Source organism: Entelurus aequoreus, linkage group LG02, assembly GCF_033978785.1.
Source record: "Entelurus aequoreus isolate RoL-2023_Sb linkage group LG02, RoL_Eaeq_v1.1, whole genome shotgun sequence".
Lineage (NCBI taxonomy): Eukaryota > Metazoa > Chordata > Actinopteri > Syngnathiformes > Syngnathidae > Entelurus > Entelurus aequoreus.
The window spans coordinates 46404014-46431468 of record NC_084732.1 but is presented as its reverse complement, the minus strand read 5'-3'; the positions used below and the strand labels follow the sequence as shown (position 1 = coordinate 46431468).

General features: G+C 39.8%; 1 protein-coding gene across 2 annotated transcripts in view; it reads left to right on the top strand.

Moving 5' to 3' along the window:
• The window catches only part of myo1ea (myosin IEa), an 89899-nt gene that overhangs the window by 43587 nt on the left and 18857 nt on the right, over window positions 1-27455 (top strand). For both annotated transcript variants that reach the window (XM_062027842.1, XM_062027851.1), the window contains exons 5-22: window positions 434-521; window positions 1354-1443; window positions 3106-3237; window positions 5377-5511; window positions 5641-5773; window positions 9792-9988; window positions 10077-10157; window positions 10638-10724; window positions 10816-10899; window positions 12061-12228; window positions 13948-14033; window positions 19325-19406; window positions 20608-20714; window positions 22987-23085; window positions 23434-23578; window positions 26796-26910; window positions 26981-27150; window positions 27233-27378. In XM_062027842.1, coding sequence (XP_061883826.1) covers window positions 434-521; window positions 1354-1443; window positions 3106-3237; window positions 5377-5511; window positions 5641-5773; window positions 9792-9988; window positions 10077-10157; window positions 10638-10724; window positions 10816-10899; window positions 12061-12228; window positions 13948-14033; window positions 19325-19406; window positions 20608-20714; window positions 22987-23085; window positions 23434-23578; window positions 26796-26910; window positions 26981-27150; window positions 27233-27378 — 2145 coding nt within the window. The remainder of the gene's footprint in view (window positions 1-433; window positions 522-1353; window positions 1444-3105; window positions 3238-5376; window positions 5512-5640; window positions 5774-9791; window positions 9989-10076; window positions 10158-10637; window positions 10725-10815; window positions 10900-12060; window positions 12229-13947; window positions 14034-19324; window positions 19407-20607; window positions 20715-22986; window positions 23086-23433; window positions 23579-26795; window positions 26911-26980; window positions 27151-27232; window positions 27379-27455) is intronic.

The following is a 27455-nucleotide window of genomic DNA, read 5'->3' as shown; positions in this document are numbered from 1 at the left end:
TGGGTTCTCTCTAGGTACTCTGGCTTCCTCCCACCTCCAAAGACATGCACTTGAGGATAGGCTGATTAGTAACATTAAAATTGGCTCTCAATTTTTTTATGGTGAATTCCTGGCAACCACAGCTGCGGGTATTTTACAGTAAATTGTGTAGATTTTACAGTGCAGTTGTTGAATAAGATATGCCAGCATTTTAAGGTAGCTGTCACCTTACAAGACTCTCCGTTACAAATATAATAAATAAGAATAACAGTTTCAGTCAGATGTTGTCGTTACATTACATAACTTAGTGTGGTTTAATCACCTGAACAAGCCACTTGAAGCACTATGTACTATGTAAATGTTTCAAAAGATAACACTATTACATACTCAGTACATCAAACAACATGAATAGGAAAATAGTAAACAAATGTAATGTTTTTGTCTTTTTTTTTAGTGGTGAGAGTGGAGCCGGTAAGACCGTGGCAGCCAAATACATTATGGGCTACATCTCCAGAGTGTCAGGAGGCGGACCTCGGGTGCAGGCAAGACCTTTTTTTTAATTATTGGGAACATACACTGTGTATATATCTTTTTTATTATTAGGTTTTTCGCGTCTTAAAAGCTCTTGTCTTTATCTAATTCAGGGTTATCCAAAGTGCGGCCCAAAGCTTTTTTTTTAATGACCTGTGGCATATGCAAAGGATTGGTCCCACACTGAAAGTAAATAGTTGTAATAGATATCACACTGATAATAATGATTTGTCATGTTCACCAAAAAGCTGACACGTAGTCTGTTTTTTATTTAAATATTTTAAACTGATTGGTACATTTTACCTATGTTGAATTTGTTGTAGTGTGTTTATTTAACAAAAGATAAAGCCTCTTCTTAATATAGCCAACCCCTTCTAGCCATCTGTTAGCCTCCAAAACAAGCAATTGTCCTGTCCATGTCTCTTGATTGGATACATATCTAAATGTGATGAGGAAATGCCTGTGCTGCAATGGCAGTGGGACAACATTTGAATTTGGAGTTCATAACTCAACTTTTTTTGGTATCGCCAAACTGTTGTTTATATTCTATACAAAAGGTTGCCAAAAAATGGCAAAAAGAAAAACGTACTGTTTAGTGGAAATATTACGATTAAGTGTTTATCTACAGTGTAAAAAGCTCAAGGTTTTATGATTTTTTTGCTTCAAGTCTGTTATTTCAATCACCAGGTAAGATGTCCTCCAGATTTTCTGTCTGTGTGTGTGTTGTACAGCAACGTGTGAGGGGGAAGTTCCAGAGTCACATTTGCGAATGTGGTGTTTTCACTTGATGCACTCAGCTGTGTGTGTAAGATGTCCTCACAATGTCCCTGTGTGTCTTTGCAGCACGTCAAAGACATCATCCTGCAATCCAACCCACTGCTGGAGGCTTTTGGCAACGCCAAGACTGTGAGGAACAACAACTCAAGTAGATTTGTAAGAAGACTTGACACTAATTCACACTAACTTATTGAGAAGCAATTGTTATATTATACTGTCAACTCTTTGCCTGTGGTTATTTACATTACAGTATTACCTCAACTTACAAGCTTGATTGGTTCTGCGACACAGCTCTTAACTCAAAACACTTCTATCTCAAATCAAAGAGCCTAATCAAGTAACTCTAATCAACGAGTTTCCCATTGATTGAAATCAATTTAAGTGGTGCTTGTTCCACCCAAAACAACACCATTTTAACATGCAACAGGCACTTTAAAAAGGAAAACAAACTTTAAAAAAAAAAAAAAATAGTCTAGTATTATTATCAAATGTTAAAATAGAATGCACCACTAACAACTACAGTAGTTTTTGAAGTAAAGTAATAATAATGTATAGTACTTTACCTTGAAAAGTGGACACGCCATCAGCAGCTTTTCTATATTTAAAAAAAGTTTAAGTTAAAGTACGGTGGCCGCGAGTGCGAATCATTTTGGTGATTTAACCCCCAATTCCAACCCTTTATGCTGAGTGCCAAGCAGGGAGGTAATGGTAAATGTCTTCCGTTTTAGTATTATTTTACCATCCTTGGCTGGCATTAGACTCATTCTGCTATGGCTAGACTAGCAGTGGTTAAATTGCTTTGCCAGGTTGGCTCCACGCTCGATCAATCATGTTTTTGATGATTTCTTTCTTTAATTCAATGAATATAATCCACTTCGTCTTCTCAGCACTGGACTTCACATTCACTTTCTTTGTTCCCATGGTTAGAAAAACTAAGTTATGTCCATCTGTAGCTATAAGCTAAGGCTAGCGAATAAGAAGAGATGTTTTGAGCGGATCTTACAGGGTTTACTGTGACATTTGCTACATCAGCTAATGGCAGGGATGTTTGTTACACAATTTTTTCTTGCAAAGCATAAAAGCACGAAGCATTAAAACTAGTACAGAGACAGCTCTTATCTCAAAACACTTAAGTTGAGGCACTCTGAAGTTGTATTTCCACTGTATACCATAAAGGCTATTCACAAATTTAATATACTCTACCATTACATATCTTTATTGTATATTACAAAGAAATTGGTAAACTGGAACACAAGAAGTGAACAAGTTATTAGTAATTGCTGTGACACAGAAAAAAAGTAGGATTAAATACGATCTGCTTCTTCACACTCCTTTTCAGACATGTTGAATTGTGTAACTAAACACGAGACACACTTCAATGTAACTTTATATGCATGTTTGAAAAAACTAAACCATCAATTCAAAATATTTAAAAGTTTTTGAAATACTCAGAACTTTTTGTCAGAGTAAACCAGTGTGGTTTAGTTAATAGTTAAAGTACAACATAGTAGTTGGGGAGCTGAGGTCCACTTTTGGATAAGTCGTATTTATTTTGGCTCCAACAACTGACTTTTGAGGTATCGTCTTTGGCTAAATCCTGTCTCTGTTCTCTGTCGGTCCTGCACTCACTATTTGAATGCGACTGGAAAATATATTACATTACTTGCCCGTCTGGTAAGAAAGGCAGTAAAATGTTCATATGAAGCACACACTCCGCACTTGACAGACACCCAGCAGCACGTCAGAGGCCACAGCTCCTGTATGTAAGCTCCATACAGCCCAATCTAATGCTGAAAACGTCTCTCTGTTATCCATCAGGGAAAATACTTCGAGATCCAGTTCAGCAGCGGCGGCGAACCAGACGGCGGGAAAATCTCCAACTTCCTTCTGGAGAAGTCACGTGTCGTCATGCGGAATCCTGGCGAGAGGAGTTTCCATATATTCTATCAGGTGGGGACTATTTTGGACCTGGAGTGCACCATGAGGAAACAGTTGGCTCACCAAAGGTGTCTGGGAGGGAAAATCAGGCGGTTGTATTAGGACACACCTCTTAAGGATCCATTTATTTATAAAGCACTTTAACAACAACCACAGTTAAAAAACTGAAGTACATCAGAGATCAGGAAATTATACTACAACTTATTTCCTAATTCTTCAAGGCATCAATCCATTTTTATAGGGTCACAGAGCTTATTTCAGCTGATTTATGGTCAGAGGCGACATACACTCTGGACTGGTCGCCAGCCAATCACAGGACACATATAGTTCATGCAAATAAGTTAAACTGTTTGCAATTATGGACAATTTACTGTAGTCTCCAGTTAACCTAACATGCATGTTGTAAAAATGTGAGAGGAAGCTAGAGTACCTGAAGAAAACTCTCTCTCACACACACACACACACACATACACACACACACAAGCACGCAGCCATTCACGACCATACAAGCACGCAGCCGCGCGCACACGTACACACACAGGAGCAAGACGCAAACTCCACACAGAAATGGCCAAACTTATATCCAAACTCTCGATCTCCTGACTGGGAGGCAAACATGCCAACCACTGTTTGGGCCTAAAAGTGACATTATAGACATGACATAATGGACATTATAGGTCATTTTCTGTTTCCAGTGCACCATTTCAAGTTCTCAGTACATAAAGAAAGGTCTATTAAGGCATACTTGTGTCCTAGTTTTGGACCATGTTTACCGGTATTTATGTTCCTGTGTTTTGTATTATTCCCTTCCAGTGCTTTTATTGTTGTTTCCACTTCTGTTTGTCTTTTGTCTGAATGCTCGCTCCTTCACCTGTACCTGATTGGCACTCAATAGTGATGGATAAATGAAGCCTCACTGAGTGTGTGGCACACTCACTAGCTGTATTAACACTGCATTGGTCATCTGCTGGAATATGAGTCATTACTTTTGACCTGCAAATAAAAAAAATAGTGTGCAAATATTTTTTGGGGGTTATTTTAACAAATAGATGTGCAGAAAAGAATATGAAATGTGCAACTCTGGTCAATGAGCCAAAGAGTAAACAGCAAAATTATAACATTTACCTTATTTGGTGCTATAAGAGCAAAATGGTCCAACATTTTGGAATTTGACCTTTTTCTTAGTTCCATTTAGATCAATGAAGGAGAAGAAAACCAATGTCAAACGCAACATGCCTCATCCTCTGACTTTAGACAGTACAAGCTGTCCCTTGTGACAAACACATTTTTCCACTTTACCATAAAATGATACAACAGCTGTATCGGTTACATGTTTTTTTCTTTAAGTGACACACACATCGAGAGACACAGCATCAGTCCTCGATAAAATATCGATGCTTCAGTATCGTTTAACCCATCACTAACAACTAGGACACACTTGCCCTGGTTGCCAATCAGGATGCCTCTTAAGCAGCTTTCTTTATAGGACAGGGCTGGATCGTCGTACTTTGTTCTTGGATGTGCTGCACGGCTTTCCGTATGCTTCCTAGCCGTGTTAGCTTTTTGTGCACTTCCCTGCTGCACTCTTTCAGTTCGACCTTGCTGGTGCTCCCTTGGTTGTTCTTAACAAAAGGCCTGCACTTTGCCTGCCATTCTGTGGGTTGCAGACCAACAACGCCTACACAGAATGTTACCTTAGTGCTCTAATGCTTTTGTCCAAATGTGTCATTCTTCATTCTAAATAATTTTCCCAATTATTTGATCATTTTCAAAATATGCAACGTGATGACCTAAATATGACACAAACCCAAAGTTTAGAGTACTGTTATTTTTCAAAACCTGTCTTTGGAAAAAATAAAATGACAATGAATCTCTATAATCATGAATTAAAAATGGTAAAATACGATAAAAAGGTTATTATCTGCTTAACAGTTGTTTTATAAAGTTCACCATTATACTCAAAGTTAGCATCTTAAGCTCACTTGGGTACCTCTTGAGTGACAGGAAGAAAAGCTCTGACTCACTTGGAGAGACGTTATTTAGAGTGCATTTGTTGAAAAAACAAATACCGTTTGGGTATTTTCAATGCAAAGAAGAGCAAATTGAATGCAGATGTGAACTTGTATAATAATGATGTTGTTGTGTGTGCAGTTAATTGAGGGCGCCGGTGGCGAGCAGAAAAATAGCCTGGGAATCACAACTTTGGATTATTACACTTACCTCAACCAGTCTGGGTCCTACAAAGTGGAAGACATTGACGACAAAAATGACTTCCAGGAGACCATGGTACACGATTTTCCCTGCTATCACTTTTACCCATGCTTTAGTTTTAATGCTTTTTAATGCAAGTGTATTTGTGACAGCAGTGAGTGCATCTACCAATAAAAGGTGAACGTTTTCTCTGTGTCTCCTCAGCATGCCATGAAAGTGATTGGCATTTCAGACGTGGACCGTGCCATGGTGCTTCAGATTGTGGCCGGAGTCCTACACGTTGGCAACATCACCTTCAAGGAAGCTGGCAACTACGCTGCTGTGGAGAGTGAAGAGTGTAAGTGGCTCCACCTTACACTCACCCTATACTGCTCACGCTGCAGTATAGGGTGGCTCTCTGTTTTTATGTTTGATTTTTCTGTCTCTGCGCTACGGTTCAGCAAGCTGCCACTTTGACTAACAAAAAAAACTCCCACGGTGCAAATTAGGGTCCAATCCCCACTTAACAAAATTATTTTGCACATGCTCCACTGGCCTGGCCTAAAGACTATATTCCCCAACCCACAGTCCAAAAAAGAGAACTATTGCAGTGGACTAACGCATTCCCAGACGCAGTCAATGTGCCGACCTTAGGGCCATTTCCTTTTAGGAAGTGAGTCACGCTAATAAGGCAGGGAGGGGCTCTCGGGACAGCATCAAGTTGGTGTCTGCTATGTGCTCACACTTTTTTTTTTTAGCAGCTTGTATTCAGCACTTATTTTTCACGACTTATATTCTTTCAGTTGTGTAATGACCAAAAATGCCTCTGTTTGCTAACTTTGTGTCATGTCTGTGTTAATCATGTTTTTGTTTTGCTTGGTTTTTGGACTCTTTTTTTAGTTCCTGGTTTCACTTCCTTGTTTTGTTTGGTTTCCATGGTCACCCATTAGTTTTCACCTGTCATGTCACGCACCTGTTTCACGTTTTGAGTCACGCACCTGTTGTTAATCATGTCTGTTATTTAAGTCCATTGTTTTTCTGTTGTTCGTCCTGGCGACCTCACACTATTTCAGCACTCTGCTTCATGTCATGTCACAGTTCTTTGCCAAGTAAGTTGTGTTCATTTATGCCACAGTTAGTGTTTTTGTTTAATTGTTCATAGTTTCTGCCTTTGTGCAATTTTTTTGTTTATTACCAAGTTTTGTATTTCCGCCTTTGTGCGCGCCTTTTGTTTTCCTAGTCAAGTTTTTTACCTCCGCTGTGAGCGCCTTTTGTTTATTCCTTTTTTTTATTTGTTAATATTAAAACATGTATTCAAACTCGCGTCTGGCTCGCGCCAACTTTCCGTTGCCTTCCGGAGAAACAAAACCCAAGAACCAAGTCTTGACAGTAGGTCGCCAGCATAAAAATTCTCCCGCAAGAAAATTGGACGTTTTGGACGAGGCAGCGTGGGAGGTCCTCCGCGCCATGGAGGAGGAAACGCTGCGCTACTCCTTCGTGGAGTACAGAGACTCCATTTGGTCCGAGGATGGCGCTGCGTCACCGCAGTCCCGGAAGCGCCGCTCCAGACGAAGGACGTCTGGGAAGACTTCTCCGAGTGGAAAGGACGCATCGTTCCCGCAAGCTCCTCCCCCTCCGGGCGGAAACGAGCTGTAGTCAGCCCGGCTTCCCCAGGACGACGTCACGCCGCTGCCAGTGGGTGACGTCATGGATTTTTTTCCCCTGAACTCTTTTTCTTGTCAGCCACAACCAACCAAAGACTCTAAAAACATGATAAGACATTACCAGGACATGTTTTTAGAAATCAGATCCTGTTAAGCCAAGCCACCCAAATGTCATGCCCCGCCCCCCAAGACTCAAGCCACGCCCACGTCACAACATGTTTCTTTTTTTTCACCCACTCAATCACATGTAGAAAAAAAAGGACATTTTGGACAATTTAGAGGGGAGGATTCTGCCCCCCTCCTGACCTCCCTCCACCCACCCCAAAAGACGGTTCCAGACCGCGGGGAGCGCGTCTGGGATCCGCTCCTTGAGGGGGGGGCTAGGGCTGGGAATTGTTCAGGTGGAGTGGGTCAGCATCGCCATGCCAAGCCACAGCCTCCAGCTCGGCCACCACCACCTGTCTTTCAACCTGCCAAGCCACAGCCACCAGCACGGACGCCACCACCAGTCTTTCGACCTGCCAAGCCACAGCCTCCAGCTAGGCCACCTCCACCTGCTCCACGCCCTGCTCCAAGGCTGTCAACATGCCTAGCAGCTCCACCATGCCAAGATCCACCACGCCCAGCTCCACGCCAAGCTCCACCACGCCAAGCTCCACCACGCCCAGCTCCACGCCAAGCGGCGCCAGTCGCAGCTCCACGACGCCAAGACCAAGACCCCCCACACCAAGACCAAGACCCCCCACGCCAAGACCAAGACCAACAAGACCAAGACCAACCACGACAAGACCAAGACCAACCACGCCAAGACCAAGTCCAAGACCAACCACGCCAAGATCAAGTCCAAGACCAAGACCAACCATGCCAACACCAAGACCAAGTCCAAGACCAACCATGCCAACACCAAGACCAACCATGCCAAGACCAACCATGGCCACGCCAAGCTTCGCTACGCCAAGCTTTTCCGCCCGACGCGCCACGCCAAGCTTCGCCGCCCGACGCGCCACGCCAAGCTTCGCCACCCGACGCGCCACGCCAAGCTTTGCCGCCCGACGCGCCACGCCACGCCAAGCTTCGCCGCCCGACGCACCACGCCAAGCTTCGCCGCCCGACGTTCTACGCCAAGCTTCGCCGCCTGCTTCATCTGCTGCTTCTACGCCTGCCATGACGAAACGCGCCTGTCTTCTCGTCGGCCACGGATATGGCCGCTACCTGGTCGTCCGCCACGCCAAGTGCGCCCACTTCATCGTCTGCCACGGATGTGGCCCTTCCCGGGTCGCCCACCTCGCCTGTGGCGGCGGCGTTCCACTCGCCGCCGCCACATGACTATGCCTCGGTGGATTCGGGGCCACTTGGCCTGGCGACCCACCGCCATGTCCCCCTCCCGCCCTCCCATGACTCTTGTTAATTTTTTTGTGTTGGGACATCTGGGATTTGTCCGTAAGGGGGGGGGCTCTGTCATGTCTGTGTTAATCATGTTTTTGTTTTGCTTGGTTTTTGGACTCTTTTTTTAGTTCCTGGTTTCACTTCCTTGTTTTGTTTGGTTTCCATGGTCACCCATTAGTTTTCACCTGTCATGTCACGCACCTGTTTCACGTTTTGAGTCACGCACCTGTTGTTAATCATGTCTGTTATTTAAGTCCATTGTTTTTCTGTTGTTCGTCCTGGCGACCTCACACTATTTCAGCACTCTGCTTCATGTCATGTCACAGTTCTTTGCCAAGTAAGTTGTGTTCATTTATGCCACAGTTAGTGTTTTTGTTTAATTGTTCATAGTTTCTGCCTTTGTGCAATTTTTGTGTTTATTACCAAGTTTTGTATTTCCGCCTTTGTGCGCGCCTTTTGTTTTCCTAGTCAAGTTTTTTACCTCCGCTGTGAGCGCCTTTTGTTTATTCCTTTTTTTTATTTGTTAATATTAAAACATGTATTCAAACTCACGTCTGGCTCGCGACAACTTTTCGTTGCCTTCCGGAGGAACAAAACCCAAGAACCAAGTCTTGACACTTTGCAAACACTAACATCAGAAGATTTTTACCTGGTTTATGTAGAAGAACGGTTACTGCTTTGCCAAAATTACAATGTACTTCTGTTTGCACTCCTGGCTTTCTTGCAATTTTGGATCATAATAATTAGTAGTGCATAGTTCTAACTTATATATGTCAGTAGACTCGATATGGAAGCGCTAAAAACTACAACATGGCTGACAAAGCGGAGACGTAGTTGAAGCGGGCCTGGCCTGCAGGTAGACTTTGGCATGTAAATAATGCCACCCACAAAACGGCACATTCTGAAGAAACAGTCAGAAAGCATCTTGAAAATGGTCAGTAAAACCAAATCTTTGTAAAAGTTTGACCAAAACACCACCATTATATGTTACAGTATGTAGACTACAAGGAAGCGTTTAAAATGTAAAATCATAATATGACCCCTATAAGGAAATGTTGACTCCGGTTGAACCAATTCTTTGAAACTGCCTCAAATGCGCCAGGACTGAGACCTACTTGATTTTTTTGAAAATGTGAACAAGATCAGATTTATTTTTTTAAAATCTGAAATATTGGTATTATTGGTATGAATGTGAGTGTGTATAAACACTGTATACATGTACTGTAATTGACTTTTGACCATTCCAAAGTCCCTGACCCTGTGACTCATTCATGACCATGAATAGGTCAAGGTAGACATTAAATTAATTTTACATTACTCTTATAGTTCTAGCCTTCCCTGCCTTTTTGCTGGGAATTGACCAGAACCGTCTGAAGGAGAAAGTGACCAGCCGAAAGATGGACAGCAAATGGGGGAGTACCCATGAGTCGATTGACGTGACTTTAAACGTGGAGCAGGCGTGTTACACAAGAGACGCCCTCTCTAAAGCACTGCACTCACGTGTTTTTGACTACCTGGTGGAGGTATGTACAGTATATATATTTTTTAAACATGACTAGATTGTTATTAAGAATGGAACCAAGCTTCAACTGAATTGAATTGTGTTCGCAGTCTATCAACAAAGCCATAGTGAAGCAAGAACAGGAGTTGAATATTGGCGTCTTGGACATTTACGGTTTTGAGATATTCCAAGTAAGTGTTTGACAACCTGACTTTGAGTGTACATTAAATTAACAGTTCTTACCATTATTCCTTTAAAGAGATTAAACATACAGGATAAGACTTAAATTCTCAACAATGCAGATTGGGCTGATGGAGCAGCTGCAACATGCATGTCTAATCTGATTATGTTTGTTTAGTTTGCATCATAGGATTGTTGTTGCACTGCTTTGTATTCCTTATAAGAAGTCAACATTAGAGTCTGTGTATTAGAATCCAATCAAAGCCAACAGTTCTCTTGCAAAAGGTCATCAGACAGGAAGATACAGGCGAGCAGCACACAGAAGGCTCTCGTTCCTAAGGTCTATTGTTTGTATGTGATGTGAATTACACAATGCAGCCTTCCTCTTAATAAGATTTTGGCTCCAAACAAAGCCTGTTAAGTTTAGAGGATATCCGTCCTCAGCGAAAGACGTGTTTGCCTTTTATTAACCATATTGTCTCCCTCTTCAGAAAAACGGCTTTGAGCAGTTCTGCATCAACTTTGTGAATGAAAAACTGCAGCAAATATTCATTGAGCTTACACTAAAAGCAGAGCAGGTGACATTCTTCTTCAGCATTGATACTTTTCTTTTATTTTCAACCTCATAAAATGGTTCATATACTTATTCTCTATACTTTGTGTTTGTAGGAGGAATACGTTCAGGAGGGCATCAAGTGGAGTCCTATTGAGTACTTCAATAACAAGATTGTCTGCGATCTAATTGAGAGCAAAGTAAAGTATAGGCAACATACATCTAACATTGTTTAATTGTCATTACATTAAAATATTGCTCATTATTTGCGACCATTTGAAATATGATTGACACTGTCCGAGGTATAATCATTTAAAAAAACGTTTGTTACCGTTATAGCTTTCAGTTGTGTATCTTGCGCTCATCATAGTGAGAGCAGAGGCCTAATAAGGTCACCGAAATGTTACAAACCCTTCCCAATATGATGCAGCTCAGCACTACACCTCTGCAAACTAGAATTACAATATTATATAAATACACATTGTTAAAGTAATACTTCTGAAAGTGTCATTTTAAAACTGTCACCAAAATAACTATTATTTTCTTTTTGTAAAAGCAAACTCTTTTTTCAGTCTTACAGCATTAATCCATTGCAATATATAATTGATAAATATAAATGTGTTTTGTTCCTATTTTTTGCTGTAATGTTCTGTATGTTTAGTAAAATTTGGCTTTTGTTTTTCTGGCAAAATCTCATTAATACAATTGCAAATAAAATAGATAATTAAAATATGACTACAGTAAAATGTGAAGAACCATTATTTTGATAAATTGTATTAGCATAATCTAAATAGACATAATTATAAATTATTAATTAAATTATTATTATTATTTTCCCAATAAATTAATTCAAGATTATTATCTATATTTAATGGTCTTCATGCCATTTAATGACATTATGTAATCAAATGTCAAAGGTTTAATTATATTGAAATGTATCGCTTTAACATTTTATTAATATATATATATTAACGAATTAGTTCATAATTTTATCCGTTTGGTTTTATGTTAAATTTAGGACAAAAAAAAACATCCTTAAAGTCCCACTAACTGAGACGTTAAATCCAATGAACAAGTGCTTTAAAGCAAACATCAGTCCCGTTTGAGATATATCTATATCAGCGCCTTATTCTTCAGCTGTTGCCTTTAACAAGGCATTAGTGTTGGACAGACTTTACCGTTAAGACTGTGGACTCAAACAGGGCAGTGTGTGTCCAGTAAGATCCACATTGCTTCACTTATACAGCCCATCTTTATGGACAGATAATCCTCACAAACAGCTAGACTATTGAGGCCATTATTAATCAACCTCGAATGGTGTTCTTTCCCCACCCCAACCACCATTACTTTGCTTTTCCAAGAATCCTCCTGGCATCATGTGTGTCCTGGACGACGTGTGCGCCACCATGCATGCAGTGGGCGAGGGGGCTGACCAGACCCTGCTCCAGAAGCTGCGGAGTCAGATCAAAACTCATGAGCACTTCAACAGCTGGAACCAAGGCTTCATCATCCACCACTACGCTGGCAAGGTTGGTCTGTATTTTTGCTTTAAGCACTACGCCAGCTGGACCATTCATTAGGTACACCTGCACAATCTATTGGCCTGTATCAATGTGTTACATTAAACAAATAGAGCACTCAGTAGGATGGAGTGCAGATATTTTACATAACTGTCAGGTCACAGGTCCCACAATAGTGTATTAGAGGTGTGCTGCCTCAAAATCTAGCCCAGATGTTGAAAATTATACAGTTTAAAAAGTTAAAGTTGAAGTCCCAACGATAGTCACACACACTAGGTGTGGTGAAATCCTCCTCTGCATTTGACCAATCCCCATGTTTGAGTTTGAGTTTACCCCCTGGGGGTGAGGGGAGCAGCGAGCAGCAGCAGTGGCTGCGCTCGGGAATCATTTGGTGATTTAACCCCCAATTCCAACCCTTGATGCTGATTGCCAAGCAGGGCAATCAGCATCAAGGGTCTCAAAAATGGGTCTCATTTTTATAGTCTTTGGTATGACTCGGACCGAGGTTTAAAGTCACGACCTTCCAGTCTCAGGGCGGACACTCTTAACCACAAGGCCACTGAGCAGGTATTGTGCTTTAGTAAACCCTATGGGAACACGCTGTTTTGCATGTCTGCAGCTTCAATGCTAATGAGCTGTGTTCGTTCACTTTTTCAGGTAGACTGTAACACTACACTTTTCCACTGCATTAGATGCCATACATTTATTACATACAGTACAACGATAATGTAACATTGAGGAGTGGGACAGGAGGATACAATTGTTACCAATACTAGCATAGCTATGTGAGCTACAGCGCTTACAGTCGGTCATGCTATGTCAGCCTTTTTGCTGAAGAAAAACAAAATAGATCAAATTTTAAGTTCCCATGTCTGTAGCTGACAGGGCAGCATCAGGCTTTATTTTAAGATGTTTTGCGAAGCCTTATTGTTTTGTTATTTTTCTTATGTTCTTTATGAAGGGGCGGGTGTATACATGGGGCGGGCTCATCTAGCTAGGGGTGGTTCAAAGGCAGAATTGTGTCCATAATTTTGCATAATACAATCAGTATAATGAGTATTATTATCTTTCGAAAGGCTGAATTTGTGGTACAGTTAAAACTACGCCATACTCCCTATATTATAAACAGTAATTTTTCCATGTTGTACTTACATTAGTAGTGCACTTAGACGGTTATTAAAATGTTATTTTTGGTGATGTCCGTATGGGAATTGCTGCTGCTCCCGCTTTATATGAGCTGCCATAAATATGACATATGCTTCTGGTAGGCGTCTGGATTAATCCACCTCTTCTTTTTGTATTTATAAATTGAGCTTGACTGCTGTGTAACAACATGACATCTTTTTAATATTTACCTTCAATTTTGGGCAGAGGCCGTCTGTCCCCTGTCCTCCAGATGTTTGGTGGCCTTAGCTTGGCACACTTGCCACAGGCTTAATGAGCCGTCCTATGAAGACTTGAGGGGCTCTCCTAGCCAGTCTTTAAACATTCCTCCTTTTTTTAGGCTACAAAAGTGAATGAATTAAATGACTGAATTTATACTGTTCTTTTAATGCAACACAACACCTAGGAGGGTCTTTTTCTCTGTACCTGAACCCCATCTACCCGCCTATATATTATAATCTACTTGTTAGTAAGACTCCACATGTGCTATTTTCATCAAGCTGCACTTTTAAACAGCTTAACCTTATCCTGCTTCATTTGTAATGGCGCTGTCGTCCATTCCAGGTGTCCTACGACGCAGACGGATTCTGTGAAAGGAACCGAGACGTCCTTTTCACTGACCTCATTGAGTTAATGCAGGGCAGTCAAATGTAAGTGACTCCTATTTCATTAACACCATATGGGATCAGGTTTTAACATTTACTTTTCTTCTACAGCCTTGGGGGTTTTCATTGGTTAGGAATTTTTTGTTTTGGTTTGTTTGTTTATTAATGATAGGTTTTTCCCCATTACATTTGTATATACAATAATAAAATTGTATATACAATATATACAATAATAATGAAGTATAAAAAAATAAAATAAACAAATGAAACATAAATTAAAATAAAATAAAACAATAACAATAATGAATTGTATGTATCTATTTTATGTAAAAATGTAAAAAAACTAAAATGTTACGGTCAAACTTTTCAAATGTATTTATTTTTTTGTTTCTGAAGGGTCAGAAGTTGTAACATCAATTCAGGTTGAATTCAGATCTGAACCAGATTGCATCAGCATTGAAGTTAACATTTAATATACCATACCAACTTTATTTATAAAGCCCTTTAAAAAACAACCACAGTTAAAAACAAAGGTCTGTACACCACAAACAAGTAAACACACAAACAGCAGAACAATAAAGACAAAGGACAGACTAAAATATATAATTTAAAACAGAGGTAAAATAAATATATATGCACATAAAAAGAGCAGATAAAAATTATCTTGAGGAATTTGTTAAGGCAGTTAAAAAGTTAAAAACTGTTTAAGCAGTTCAAAGTCTCATGCTGGGTTAAAAGCCAGTGAGTCAAAATGGGTTTTAAGAAGGTTTTTAAAAGTAGCCAAAGAATTGGCCTGTCTCACATGGAGAGGGAGATCGTTCCAGAGTTTGGGACCCGCAACAGAAAATGCACTGTCCCCTCTGAGCTTGCGCTTTGATTTGGGTACCTCCAGGAGCAGCTGATCAGCTGACCTAAGGGACTGGGTGGGGGCATAGAGGTGGAGCAGCTCAGAGAGGTAAGCAGGGGAAAGACCTCTCAGGACTTAAAAACTAATAAAATAATTTTAAAATGGACTTTAAAAGACACAGGCAGCCAGTGAAGTGAGGCTCAAACAAGAGTAATGTGCTCTCTTTTGATTGTGCTTGTTAAAAGTCGGGCAGCTGCATTTTGGACCAGCTGCAGACGTGAGAGGGAAGACTGACTGATTCCAAAATACAAAGAGTTACAGTAATCCAGCCGAGATGTCATAAAGGCATGGATTACTGTCTCAAACTGTTTCCTGGAAAGAAGGTTTTTAACTTTGGCCAGCTGACGTAAATTAAAAAAGCTATCTTTCACCACTGTCACAATCTGACGGACCAATTTAAAATCACTATAAATACGAAAGCCCAAGGTTAGTGACCATGGGCTTAACGTGCAAAGCCAAGGGGCCAAAGTCAACAGGGGGGGCCTCACTAGGACTCATTAAAGGTCAGGCCGTACACTGTAAAAACTTAATTTCTAAGCAAGATTAAATATGTAAAATCAATATCAAAAACACATTTCAAGATACAGTACGTTTATCAATTTGTTTATGTCCTAAAATCAGAGATCAGGTATGTAAAACAAAAACGGTCGTCCCTGGCCACATTTCACTTCAAATATTGTGGCTTCACTATACCGTGGATATTTTTGGGGATATTTTTTAAAGACTATTCAATTTTTTGGTCCCACATTAAGCATTTTCAAGCATAAACATGGCCAAACTTAAAAATATAGCAGTAGTACTGGTTACTAGAGGAGACCAAACCCATCATAGCGTGCTGTTCAGTATTGTGAGTTAATTATTTAGTGACTCAGCTATTTTGGATTAAAAGAGTATAAAGGTGAATAAATAGTGTCTCTAGAGGTATTTTCATAAAACATATTTAGAAGATTTTAAACATGTTTTTATGCTCTAGCTATTAAATATTAAATTTATGATTTATGATTCCTACTTGAATAAATACATTTATCGGGGTCATATCCGGGACCAATTAACAGCAATAAACAAGGGATAAATGTACTTGTTGCTAACTTTCTCGTGCTTGCTTTGCTTGGTGTACATTGAGCTGTGTGAGAAATATTTACATATTTTCACCCTTTTATGTGCAGTGGTTTAGAAGTAGAAGAGTTTTGTTACACAAACACATTTATTTACATGCCATGAGTTGTCATAAGTATCAGCAAAATGTGTCTTTCCCATACGTTTGATAAAAATTCTGTATCAGTGGCAAGGCTACTTTTGTGGCGCATGTGTTTGGACTTGAACCAGACTTTGGACTTGAACCAGACTTTACAGTGCGTTCAAAGGTGGGTCGAAGAGAGAAGTGTGCAGGGCGGGATATTGCGGTGCTCTTTGACCTCGAATAATGTCTGGCTGCAATCCAGGTATGCAGCTTTGAGTTAGCCCCAGTCTAGCCTTCAGTGGTGCAGACTCCCTGCGGGGGATGGTTTGAGGGGTCCCCTCTGTATTTACTTTGGTTAAAGAAGCCATCTGTGCAAAGTGCATTGTCTGTGTAACCTCCTGCCTCCTTTTGTGAACAAGCTTTTTTGTCACGTCATGCAGACACGTTTTTGAAAATACTTCCTGCATTCTACATTCCTCAAACCTGTCTTAAATAATGCAGCAATATGCATAAAGGAAGCATGAGGAAGGGAGTCGCCTCGTTCTTGAGCACAGCAGGTTAAAATATGAGAAGAAATGACCAGTGTTGTGTGTCAGCTGGAAGTTATTAGTACACACAACCTGCAGAGCCTTTGTTCTCTGGCCACCCAGTTTTAAAACTAAATGAACCCACACACACAACAAGATGGGAGAAGAATTCTAACATGAGAAAGAACGTCATGATAACAACAGCGTATTTCAACTATACAGTATGTCAGGTTTTTTGTAAAATGGTATTACAAGAGGAGGTGAAAAACTACTGTATTCCTTAATGCATTAAATCAAATTAAACTTTATTTATAAAGCGCTTTTCATACAGTACATCAATAATGTAAAACTAGGTATTTACAGTGTTTTAAAAAAACACCCCAATAAACCCTCTACCCTTATATACCCCTCAACCCCAAAGAGAAGTCAGATGACAAAACTGTGTCACAGGAGCCGTCTGCACCAGGAGCTCACCAGACCATAACGTAAAATATGGATATAGTGTAAATATATAGGACTTTCTCAGAAAATTGTGATAAAGTTATTTATTTTCTGTAATGCAATTAAAAAAACAAAAATGTCATACATTCTGGATTCATTACACATCAACTGAAATATTGCAAGCCTTTTATTATTTTAATGTTGCTGATTATGGCATACAGCTTAAGAAAACTCAAAAATCCTATCTAAAAAAATTAGGATATTTCCTCAGACCAAGTAGAAAAAAAAAAGATTTATAACAGCAAAACAAAATCAAACATTTGAAAATATCAATTAATGCACTCAGTACTTGGTTGGGAATCCTTTTGCACGAATTACTGCATCAATGCGGCGTGCCATGGAGGCAATCAGCCTGTGGCATTGCTGAGGTGTTATGGATGCCTAGGATGCTTCAATAGCAGCCTTTAGCTCATTTGCATTACTGGATCTGGTGTCTTTCAGCTTCTTCTTCACAATACCCCACAAATTCTCTATGGGGTTCAGGTCAGGGGAGTTGGCAGGCCAATCGAGGACAGTAATGCCATGGTCAGTACACCAGTTACTGGTGGTTTGGCACTGTGGGCAGGTGCCAGATCATGCTGGAAAATAAAATCATCATCTCCATAGAGCTTTTCAACAGATGGAAGCATGTAGTGCTCTAAAATCTCTAGAAGCGTCTGACTTGGGCTGTGGAAAAGAAGCACTGGACAGTTGCAGAGTGGTCCAGAGTCCTGTTTTCAGACGAAAGCAAGTTTTGTATTTCATCAAGGCAGTCAAGGCACTAGAGTCTGGAGGAAGGCTGGAGAGGAGCAAAATCCAAGTTGCCTGAAATCCAGTGTGAAGTTCCCACAGTCAGCAATGGTTTGGGGAGCCATGTCAGCTGCTGGTGTTGGTCCACCGTGTTTCATCAAGTCCAGAGTCAATGAAGCTGTGTACCAAGAGATTTTAGAGCACTACATGCTTCCATCTGTTGAAAAGCTCTATGGAAATGATGATTTCATTTTCCAGCATGATCTGGCACCTGCCCACAGTGCCAAAACCACCAGTAACTGGTGTACTGACCATGGCATTACTGTCCTCGATTGGCCTGCCAACTCCCCTGACCTGAACCCCATAGAGAATTTGTGGGGTATTGTGAAGAAGAAGCTGAAAGACACCAGACCCAATAATGCAAATGAGCTAAAGGCCGCTATTGAAGCATCCTAGGCATCCATAACACCTCAGCAATGCCACAGGCTAATTGCCTCCATGCCACGCCGCATTGATGCCGTAATCCGTGCAAAAGGATTCCCAACCAAGTACTGAGTGCATTAATTGACATTTTCAAATGTTTGATTTTGTTTTGCTGTTATAAATCTTTTTTTTTTCTACTTGGTCTGAGAAAATATTCTAATTTTTTGAGATAGGATTTTTGAGTTTTCTTAAGCTGTATGCCATAATCAGCAACATTAAAATAATAAAAGGCTTGCAATATTTCAGTTGATGTGTAATGAATCCAGAATGTATGACATTTCCATGTTTTTAGTTGCATTACAGAAAATAAAGAACTTTATCACAATATTCTATTTTTCTGAGACAGTCCTGTAGATTAAGAGAAGAGGAAAATATAACTGTAAACATGACTAATGAAATTGATAAATATTAACACACATTTCTCTTTTGTAAAATACATCTGTACAGCAGATATGGGCATCTACATTAACAATATCATTTGGCCGAGTGGCTGGACAGGACAGATTAAAAAAATAAAATAAAATTGTTACAAATAAGAATCGTGATTCATTCAGAAATCTTTTTTTTTTAAACCCCTAAAAAGCATCGTCAAATATGCAGTACAGTATAATACCAATATAGTTCTCTCGCCTACAATAAGAATAAAATTAGGAATACATACAGTACATACATACATTTTAATTTTCCTGAAGGAATCAATAAAGTACTATTTATCCATCTAGTAAAGATCCGTTCATGCTACCAAATATGGTGCTATGTCCAACAAAGGGCCGCGTAGTTCAGCAATTCCTTCAAAGCACAATCCATCAGTTATGTTTACACTTTCCCATGGAGGATTTGTAAAAGTGGTCTTTCGGTTCAACCAACTGTCCACAACTGTGACCTTGCTGAGTGGATTTGGAATGTAAATGGTTGACCTTTTGGTTGTGGAATCATTAACAGCATTTTTGTTTTGGGCTCCCATGGACGAGGATAGCAACTGACTCTCCTCACCTTGGTCCTCCAACAGAGCCTTCATCAGAGCGCTGTTCCCTGAAAACCTCAATGCGGAAAAGAAGGGTCGGCCCACCACTGCAGGCTGTAAAATAAAGGTGTGTTTTCAAACAAAGTATGTACTGTATGTGTGTGCCCCCTATCTTAAAGGGGGGACCTATGATGATTCCTATCTACATTTACTTTTTTGTCTAAATAATACAGTATATATTAGATGTTTTATGGTGTAAATCTTGTACGCATGTTGCCTCACATTCAAATTTATAACATGCTTCGTATGTCTGCAAGGTATTTGAGTAAGCGTTCCCTTTAAATTGCAAATGAAACCGCACCCACCTTCTCCAAAAGTATCAATTTATCATTTAAAAATGTACACTGTTTAGATATAAAGGCATATTTTGTAGAAGAACATCACCATATTTTATTCCAGACATGGTCAAAAATAAACTTCATACCGTATACAGTAAATAGAATCACCGGTCACACATTGGTACATGCATCAAAAAAGTCATTTTTCACCATTTATCTCACTGTTTTACGTCTGTGTTATTATGCACATGCTACAAGTAGATTAAAATAATACTTAATCCTGCTTTCTCTTGTAGTTCCTTAAAGGGAAACGGCACTTTGCCTATCGTTCCCAATCAATATCATAATGTATTTAAAACGGTAATGGAGGTGTTTTGAAGGTTTTTTAGGGGCTCCATTGGCAGTATTGAACGGCTCTCATAGCCTCCATTGTAAGCAGACTTTTGATCAAATGTATTTAATATTTAGAATGTATTAAAAAAAAACATCCGTCATGTTTTTCATAATAATTGTGAACGATAGGCAACATTTATTAAAAAAGGGCAGTTTCCATACTGGCCCATGTTTATAAAATAGCCCTGTGAAAAATGTGGTGGACAAATATTACTTTTGTAGTCATCAGCGCAGGCGGGAGGGCATAAGACGAGAAGGAATAACACATGAGGCTCCAAGCAGTAGCTACTACAATGCCCACGATAAGTTACTCTGTCGATCTGTGACATTACAAATGGCCCACTGTTAAAGAAAAATTGCATAACAAAGCGTTGAAAAGCTTCCAAAACTGCATTCAAGCTCACACCAAAATGCATGAACCTCATGATTTGACACTTTTGCATTGTTTATCATAAGTATCTAACAACATTTATAAGTCACAAAAAAGGAAAATCATAATAGGTCTTCTATTGGTTTTCAGTAGATTGTACAGGTGTGCCGCATGTTGTCTGCCACATTAATCATCCACTCGTTTTCTGTTTTTGTTTACTCGTCCAGAAACAAGCCAATGACCTGGTGAGCACGTTGATGAAATGTACGCCACATTATATCCGTTGTATCAAACCTAATGAAACCAAGAAGCCCAGAGACTGGGAAGAAAGTCGGTAAGTGAGCGAGCAATTCTTCGTCATCTTCTTCCTGCCTTCTGTTCATTTTTCTCACTTTTCTATCTAAAGGCCATCTTAGTGTATGGGACATTCCCCTTTTTTATCGCTGGCTTTCAGTTTCCCGCTCACAGGCCTTACTTGGGTACTTCTTGCTCCGTTGCGGTGTTCTCTTGTATTGTTCAGAGTCTGTATGAACTTCCTGTTGTGAGTCCGCTGCAGTCCGCCCTGTTAATTAGCACCGGAACCATTGTTTTTACAGGAAGTCTGAATGAACAAAATAGTGTTTGCTGTAGGCACATGTTGGGGAAAAAGGGGCTAATATGCATACAATGTCAATATATTATTTCAGTAGTAGACATGTAGAGGAGTGTGACTTTACTGCACCCTTGTAATTAGCTTTGGAAATCACTGGCGTGATCAACACTTACAGTATCTACCCAAGTGACAATCATTTTGTGAGTTTCTTCGCTTCCTCCACCAAAAATGAGTGTTAGAGTGTGTAAAGTAGTTAGTGTTTTGCATCCACAAAAACTTTGTATAACTCCTAAATGTGCTGCAGATCTGGCTAAAGGTATTACATGAAGAAAATAAACTAGTGATGGGTAAATGGCGCTTTAGTGGGTGTATCGACACCAAACTGATACTGTGTCAGTGTTTTCATAATGCTGGGTTTAAAAGTCCCTACATTTTACCTGCAAATACAAATCAATAGTTTGTAAACATGATTGTTTTGTTTTAAACAAATAGCTGTGTAGAAAGGAAAATTAAACGTGCAACTCTGGTCAATGAGCTAAACCAGTGTTTTTCAACCACTAGTGTGCCGTGCCGGGAGATACAGTCTGGTGTGCCGTGGGAGATTATCTAATTTCACCTATTTGGGTTAAAAATATTTTTTGCAAACCAGTAATTATAGTCTGCAAATTATGTATTGTTGTTGAGTGGTCAGTGCTGTCTAGAGCTCGGCAGAGTAACCGTGTAATACTCTTCCATATCAGTAGGTGGCAGCCGGTAGCTAATTGCTTTGTAGATGTCGGAAACAGCGGGAGGCAGTGTGCAGGTAAAAAGGTGTCTAATGCTTAAACCAAAAATAAACAAAAGGTGAGTGCCCTCAAGTAAAGGCATTGAAGCTTAGGGAAGGCTATGCAGAACGAAACTAAAACTGAACTGGCTACAAAGTAAACAAAAACAGAATGCTTGACGACAGCAAAGACTTACTGTGGAGCAAAGATGGCGTCCACAAAGTACATCCAAACATGACACGACAATCAACAATGTCCCCACAACGAAGGATAAAAACAACTGAAATATTCTTGATTGCTAAAACAAAGTAGATGCGGGAAATATCGCTCAAAGGAAGACATGAAACTGCTACAGGAAAATACCAAAAAAAGACACCAAAATAGCTCGCAAGACAAGAACTAAAACACTACACAGGAAAACTGCAAAAAACTCCAAATAAGTCACGGCGTGATGTGACATGTCGTGACAGTACACCTACTTTGAGACAAGAGCTATATTGATGCTTGGTTGGTTATGGTTTAAAGTCATATCCAACAATTGCGACAACGACTTTTTACTGTCAACTGAGTTTCGTTTTTTAATGATTTCTGCTGGTGGTGTGCCTCCAGATTTTTTCAACGCAAAAAATGTGCCTTGGCTCAAAAAAGTTGAAAAACACTGAGCTAAACAATATAAGATATATTAATATATAATACAATTTAAATATAGGAAAATAACATCAACCTTTTTGGCGCTTAAGAAACAAAATTACCACACACTTCTGATTTTTCCTTTTTCCTAGTTCCATTTAGATCAACGATGAAGTCGTCATTTAGTATGCGCTGTCACTTATAAGCCTTAAGAAGTTCTTCCTGATAAATACAGTTTGCCACTTAAATGATACAGCAACTGTATTGGTTTCATGTTTTTTTAAAGTGAGACGATATTACACCGTGTGTTTCGTAATGCATCCATGCTTCAGTATTGTTTGACCCATCACTACATTTAACTCTACGCTGTTATGGTCCGCTGCATTGGGGCCAAATAAGGCAGTGACCAACTTAACCCAGCACATTGTGTGTGGCATTTGACACCCACTTTTGCTGTGCTCATTAACCCCTTACAGGACTGGAGTTTCCCAATCTCCCAGCACGTATTAATTTTCTTCAATGAATATGAGAACATGGGCTAAATCTGTTGGGTTTTTTTTTAACATAATTTCCTAATATATCTGTTCCTAACGTATGGATTTGTGCTTCTATTTGTCCAGTATAAAGCACCAGGTGGAGTACCTGGGTCTGAAGGAGAACATCAGGGTGAGGCGTGCTGGCTACGCCTACCGTCGCGTCTTCAGGAAGTTCCTCAACAGGTAACACAACATCCAACATGAATTGTTATTGTTCTGTAATTACACAACACATTTTTTAGGCCATGTGTACCGTGAAGGACCACCTTTAGATCTTTATAATAAGCGCACAAAACAAAAGGATAATCAGTAGGGAGTGCATCTCTTTTGGTGGTTGACAGTCACTTACAGGGTTGCATACTGTGAATTGTTGGAGAAACGGACTATTAAAATCAGAAGTAGGTTATTCCCAAGAACTGGTTGATGGAGTAGTCCTTGGCATGTTGCATGTTCTTCCAGCCTATGACATTAAAGCCATGCTTTAATGTCATAGGCGTAAGTAAACGTGATCTACTGGTCTTTGGTCCTCAGATACGCCATCCTGACTAAAGAGTCCTGGCCAACATGGCAAGGAGATGAGAAACAAGGCGTCCTCCACCTCATGCGCTCCGTCAACATGGACCAGGAGCAGTTCCAGCTGGGTCGTACCAAGGTGTTCGTGAAAGCCCCCGAGTCGGTACGTTTGGTCTGCTCACCATCCTCTTTTCTATTTGATGGAATTCTGCTTCTTTATCAGTACTGCCAAAGCATACATGAGTATACATTTTTCTTTAATAGCTGCATACATGTTGCAACGTCAGTTTAGTTAGTACAATTCAAACAGGACGGGCATGTTTACATTTTTATTTAAATCCGTTTTCAGTTGTCAGCAATATGATTTATTTCAAAGTTATGTAAATGTTATACAATGTTACACATAGTGGAGACTACAAGTCATAGATCAAGTTAAATGAAGGTTGTAAGCACTACATAAGGGCATCAGTAACCCAAATCAAGCGTGGGTCCTTATTGTAGGGGAGGAGACGCCACCCGACCCCTCGCAGCACGTCAGCATTAACTCAACAAAGTACACAGTGTGGTTGCACAGTTGACACAACATCGTCTTTTCCAGCCTCACCATTTTTTATGGCTTTTATGAAAGCGGCGCTTGTGTCAGGCCTTTGCTTTCACTTGTTGACATTTGTATACATCACACACACACAAGTCTGTAGAAATGAATGCACAGACAACATAGTCTTAATTCATCCTCCCAGCTGATCCTGAATGTTACTTATTCATTACTAGGCAGCCCCCCCTCCCCCAAACGCTCAAAGTCCACGTCACTGAGGTGTGCTTATGAAAGGCAAATATCACCACATATCACATCATCATCTCTGTGTGAGATAAGACAGAGGCGCTTATTAGTGTTTTATTAGTTTCTTTAATGCCAAGCCAGATGTCCATGAAGACATTTTAACCCAGAGTGGTGATGGACCATCTACAGTTTATACAGTAATGCCCAAAGTTATTCATAATATGGCCAAATTCTTTTTTGAAAATAACTTTTGACTGTAAAACATAGTTTTTGTTGTTGTTTTGTTACATGATAAAATCTATTCTCATCCAAAACATTGTTGAGGAAACGTAATATTTTGCACATTTCTAAATAATTCCGGTCATTTCTTGCATAATTTAGACCAGGGGCTTTCAAAGTGTGGCACAATGACCCTTTCCTCAAAAATTATTTGTGACATCCTGCCTAAAAAACAACATTTCTCTTGGCCGTATCTTGAGTTATTTCCTGCTTACCTCAGCTTCTCTTTGCTCGCTCATTGTAGGAACTACAAATCAATTCATTTTGCCTTTGACATATCTGAAATTACCTAAGCAAGTTTTGAAAATCTGGTTTTCTTTCCTTTTTTCGAACTGCTGTATTTCCACTGAAAGTCAGGGATGCCCAAACTTGAGGGCCGCATTGGACTAAAAAAATTTGGTCGAGGGCCGAAAGAAACATATAAATATATATATATGTATATACATATACTGTATATATGTATATTTATATATATGTATGTGTGTATATATTTTTTTTAAAAATCTATTTTGTATTTTTTGTCATGAAAAAATACAATCATGTGTGTATCCCTGCAGACTGTATTGATCTATATTGATATATAATGTAGGAAGCAGAAATATTAATAACAGAAAGAAACAACCCTTTTGTGCGAATGACTGTGAATGAGTGTAAATGGAGGAGGGAGGTTTTTTGGGTTGGTGCACTAATTGTTAGTGTATCTTGTGTTTTTTATGTTGATTTAATAAAAAATAAAATATTATTATTATTATTTTTATTTATTTTTTTAATGTCTTGTGCGGCCCGGTACCAATCGATCTACGGACCGGTACCGGGCCGTGGCCCGGTGGTTGGGGACCACTGATATAAACCACAGCTCCACCTACCGTTTGTCTCTTTTGGAGCATAATTGTGCAACTGGTGAAAAGCAGAGTCCTAAACGAGTTAATGGTCCAGTGCTGTTGCTCTGCCAGTTTATTTAAAGTTTTCTTATCCTACATTTGCTGTTTTGTTGTTATTGTGGTCTAGTGTCACTGAGGCTTGGCCGTGTTGGAAGGCAGGATGATTAGTCTGGCAAATTTAGAGGCCACAGAGCGTGATTGCGGGTTCTCGAGGTCCTCAGGAAATGACAAACTGATTCTTCTTGGGAGTTTTCGATGTTGTGAAAAGTTAACACTCAGCGCAATTGTAGCTCTTTCCCACTGTAGTAAGAACATCTGTGGTCCTTTTCATCATTTGTCTTCATATGGCAATATTCTAAACAACAAATAGTTTGTCAATGCTCCTAACTTTTTACACCCAACGGCCACCTCGAAAATATTTTGCTTGTGCTTTGTTTAGGCTACCTCTGTTTACCACCAAGGTTTATCTTCCTAAATGTGGTTTGTCCACCCTTAATTATCTTGTATGTTAAACAATATTTAAGAAAAATACTATTAATTGATGTTTAATTCCAGGGAATATGTGCCTGAATATAACTAGAACTAATACCACCAGTTTGAGAATCATTGGTGTATGTGATTCATTATATAAGTGAAATAAGCAATGTAATTGAACAATAGTTATACAGCAGATCTGTCTGTCCAGTTGTTGCCAGGCAGAATTAATAGGGGGGGAAAGGCAGAATTAATGCTGCATTCATAGCACCGAACGTTGAAAAAGAAATACGTTGTTTTATTTTGAATCACTACTCTTAAACGTACCAAAGGTTTTGGATGGACTCAAATGTTTTTCACTATATTTGCTGCTTCAGCAAACATTGGTTACTATTATTAGTTACATGCAAGGAATAATTATTTCTAAACCTCTCAGGAAAATGTAGAACTTTTGGCTTTTTGTACATACAGTATTTGAAGTATTTTCCAATAAAAGTATTTCACTATGACAGGAACATATAAAAAAGATAGTTAATGAAGCTCATCACCCACACTTTTTTCACCAAAGTAACGTTGTCTGTCAGGTAAACATCCACAGTTAGGATGAAGGAGCATGAATGAGCATGGGCGGTCAAATTAAATTATGTGATTAATTTGCCACTGTACATGATTAATGCAATATTTTTTTGTAATTTTTGGACGAGTTACCACGTTATTTTTTACAGACCTGGAATAAATGGAGTTGCTGCTTGTCTTTAAGGGATGATATTGCGTCTCGCAACCAAACTTGTTGAGAACCATTTGTTTAGGTTATCAAAAAAATAAATGTTAGGGCTTTTTATGTATGCATTTAGTTTTTTGGTACTTACTGGGTATTTTGGAATATGTTCAGTGTCTTTTAATCTACTTTTGGTTTGTTGGGTGAGCGCCACCTTCAAAGTTTCTGCCTTTCTCTGTGTTCCAAGCTCTTTCTGCTGGAAGAGACCAGGGAACGCAAGTTTGACGGCTATGCCAGGACCATCCAGAAAGCCTGGAGGAAATACACAGCCCGCAAGAGATATGTGAAGATGCGAGAGGAAGGTGAGTGAGATGACCTCTTGTATTTATCCCGGTGTGTGCTCGTCATGCTCAGTCATTCTTTTGTGTGCAGCTTCTGACCTTTTGCTGAATCACAAAGAGAGGCGGCGACACAGCTTAAACAGAAACTTTGTAGGAGACTACCTGGGCATGGATGACAGGCCTGAGCTGAGACAGTTTCTGGCCAAGAGAGAGAAGATTGACTTTGCAGACAAAGTCACTAAATATGACCGTCGCTTTAAGGTTGGCTACCTCTCTGTGTCTCGTCCCGCCAAACGTGTGGAATCATTGTCTGAATCCTTCCTCTTGCTATATTTCATTCCAGTCAGTTAAGAGGGACTTGATCCTGACTCCAAGGTCGGTGTACCTGATAGGAAGAGAGAAGATCAAACAGGGACCAGAGAAAGGTCAGGTGACTGAGGTGCTGAAGCGGCAGATTGGCGTGGAGAGTATCTTGGGAGTGTCTCTCAGGTATAAACTAGTTACCATACAATCATGCCTAACATACATTTGAAATGTGCCTGAAATGTGCATCGCTTATGTTGGAG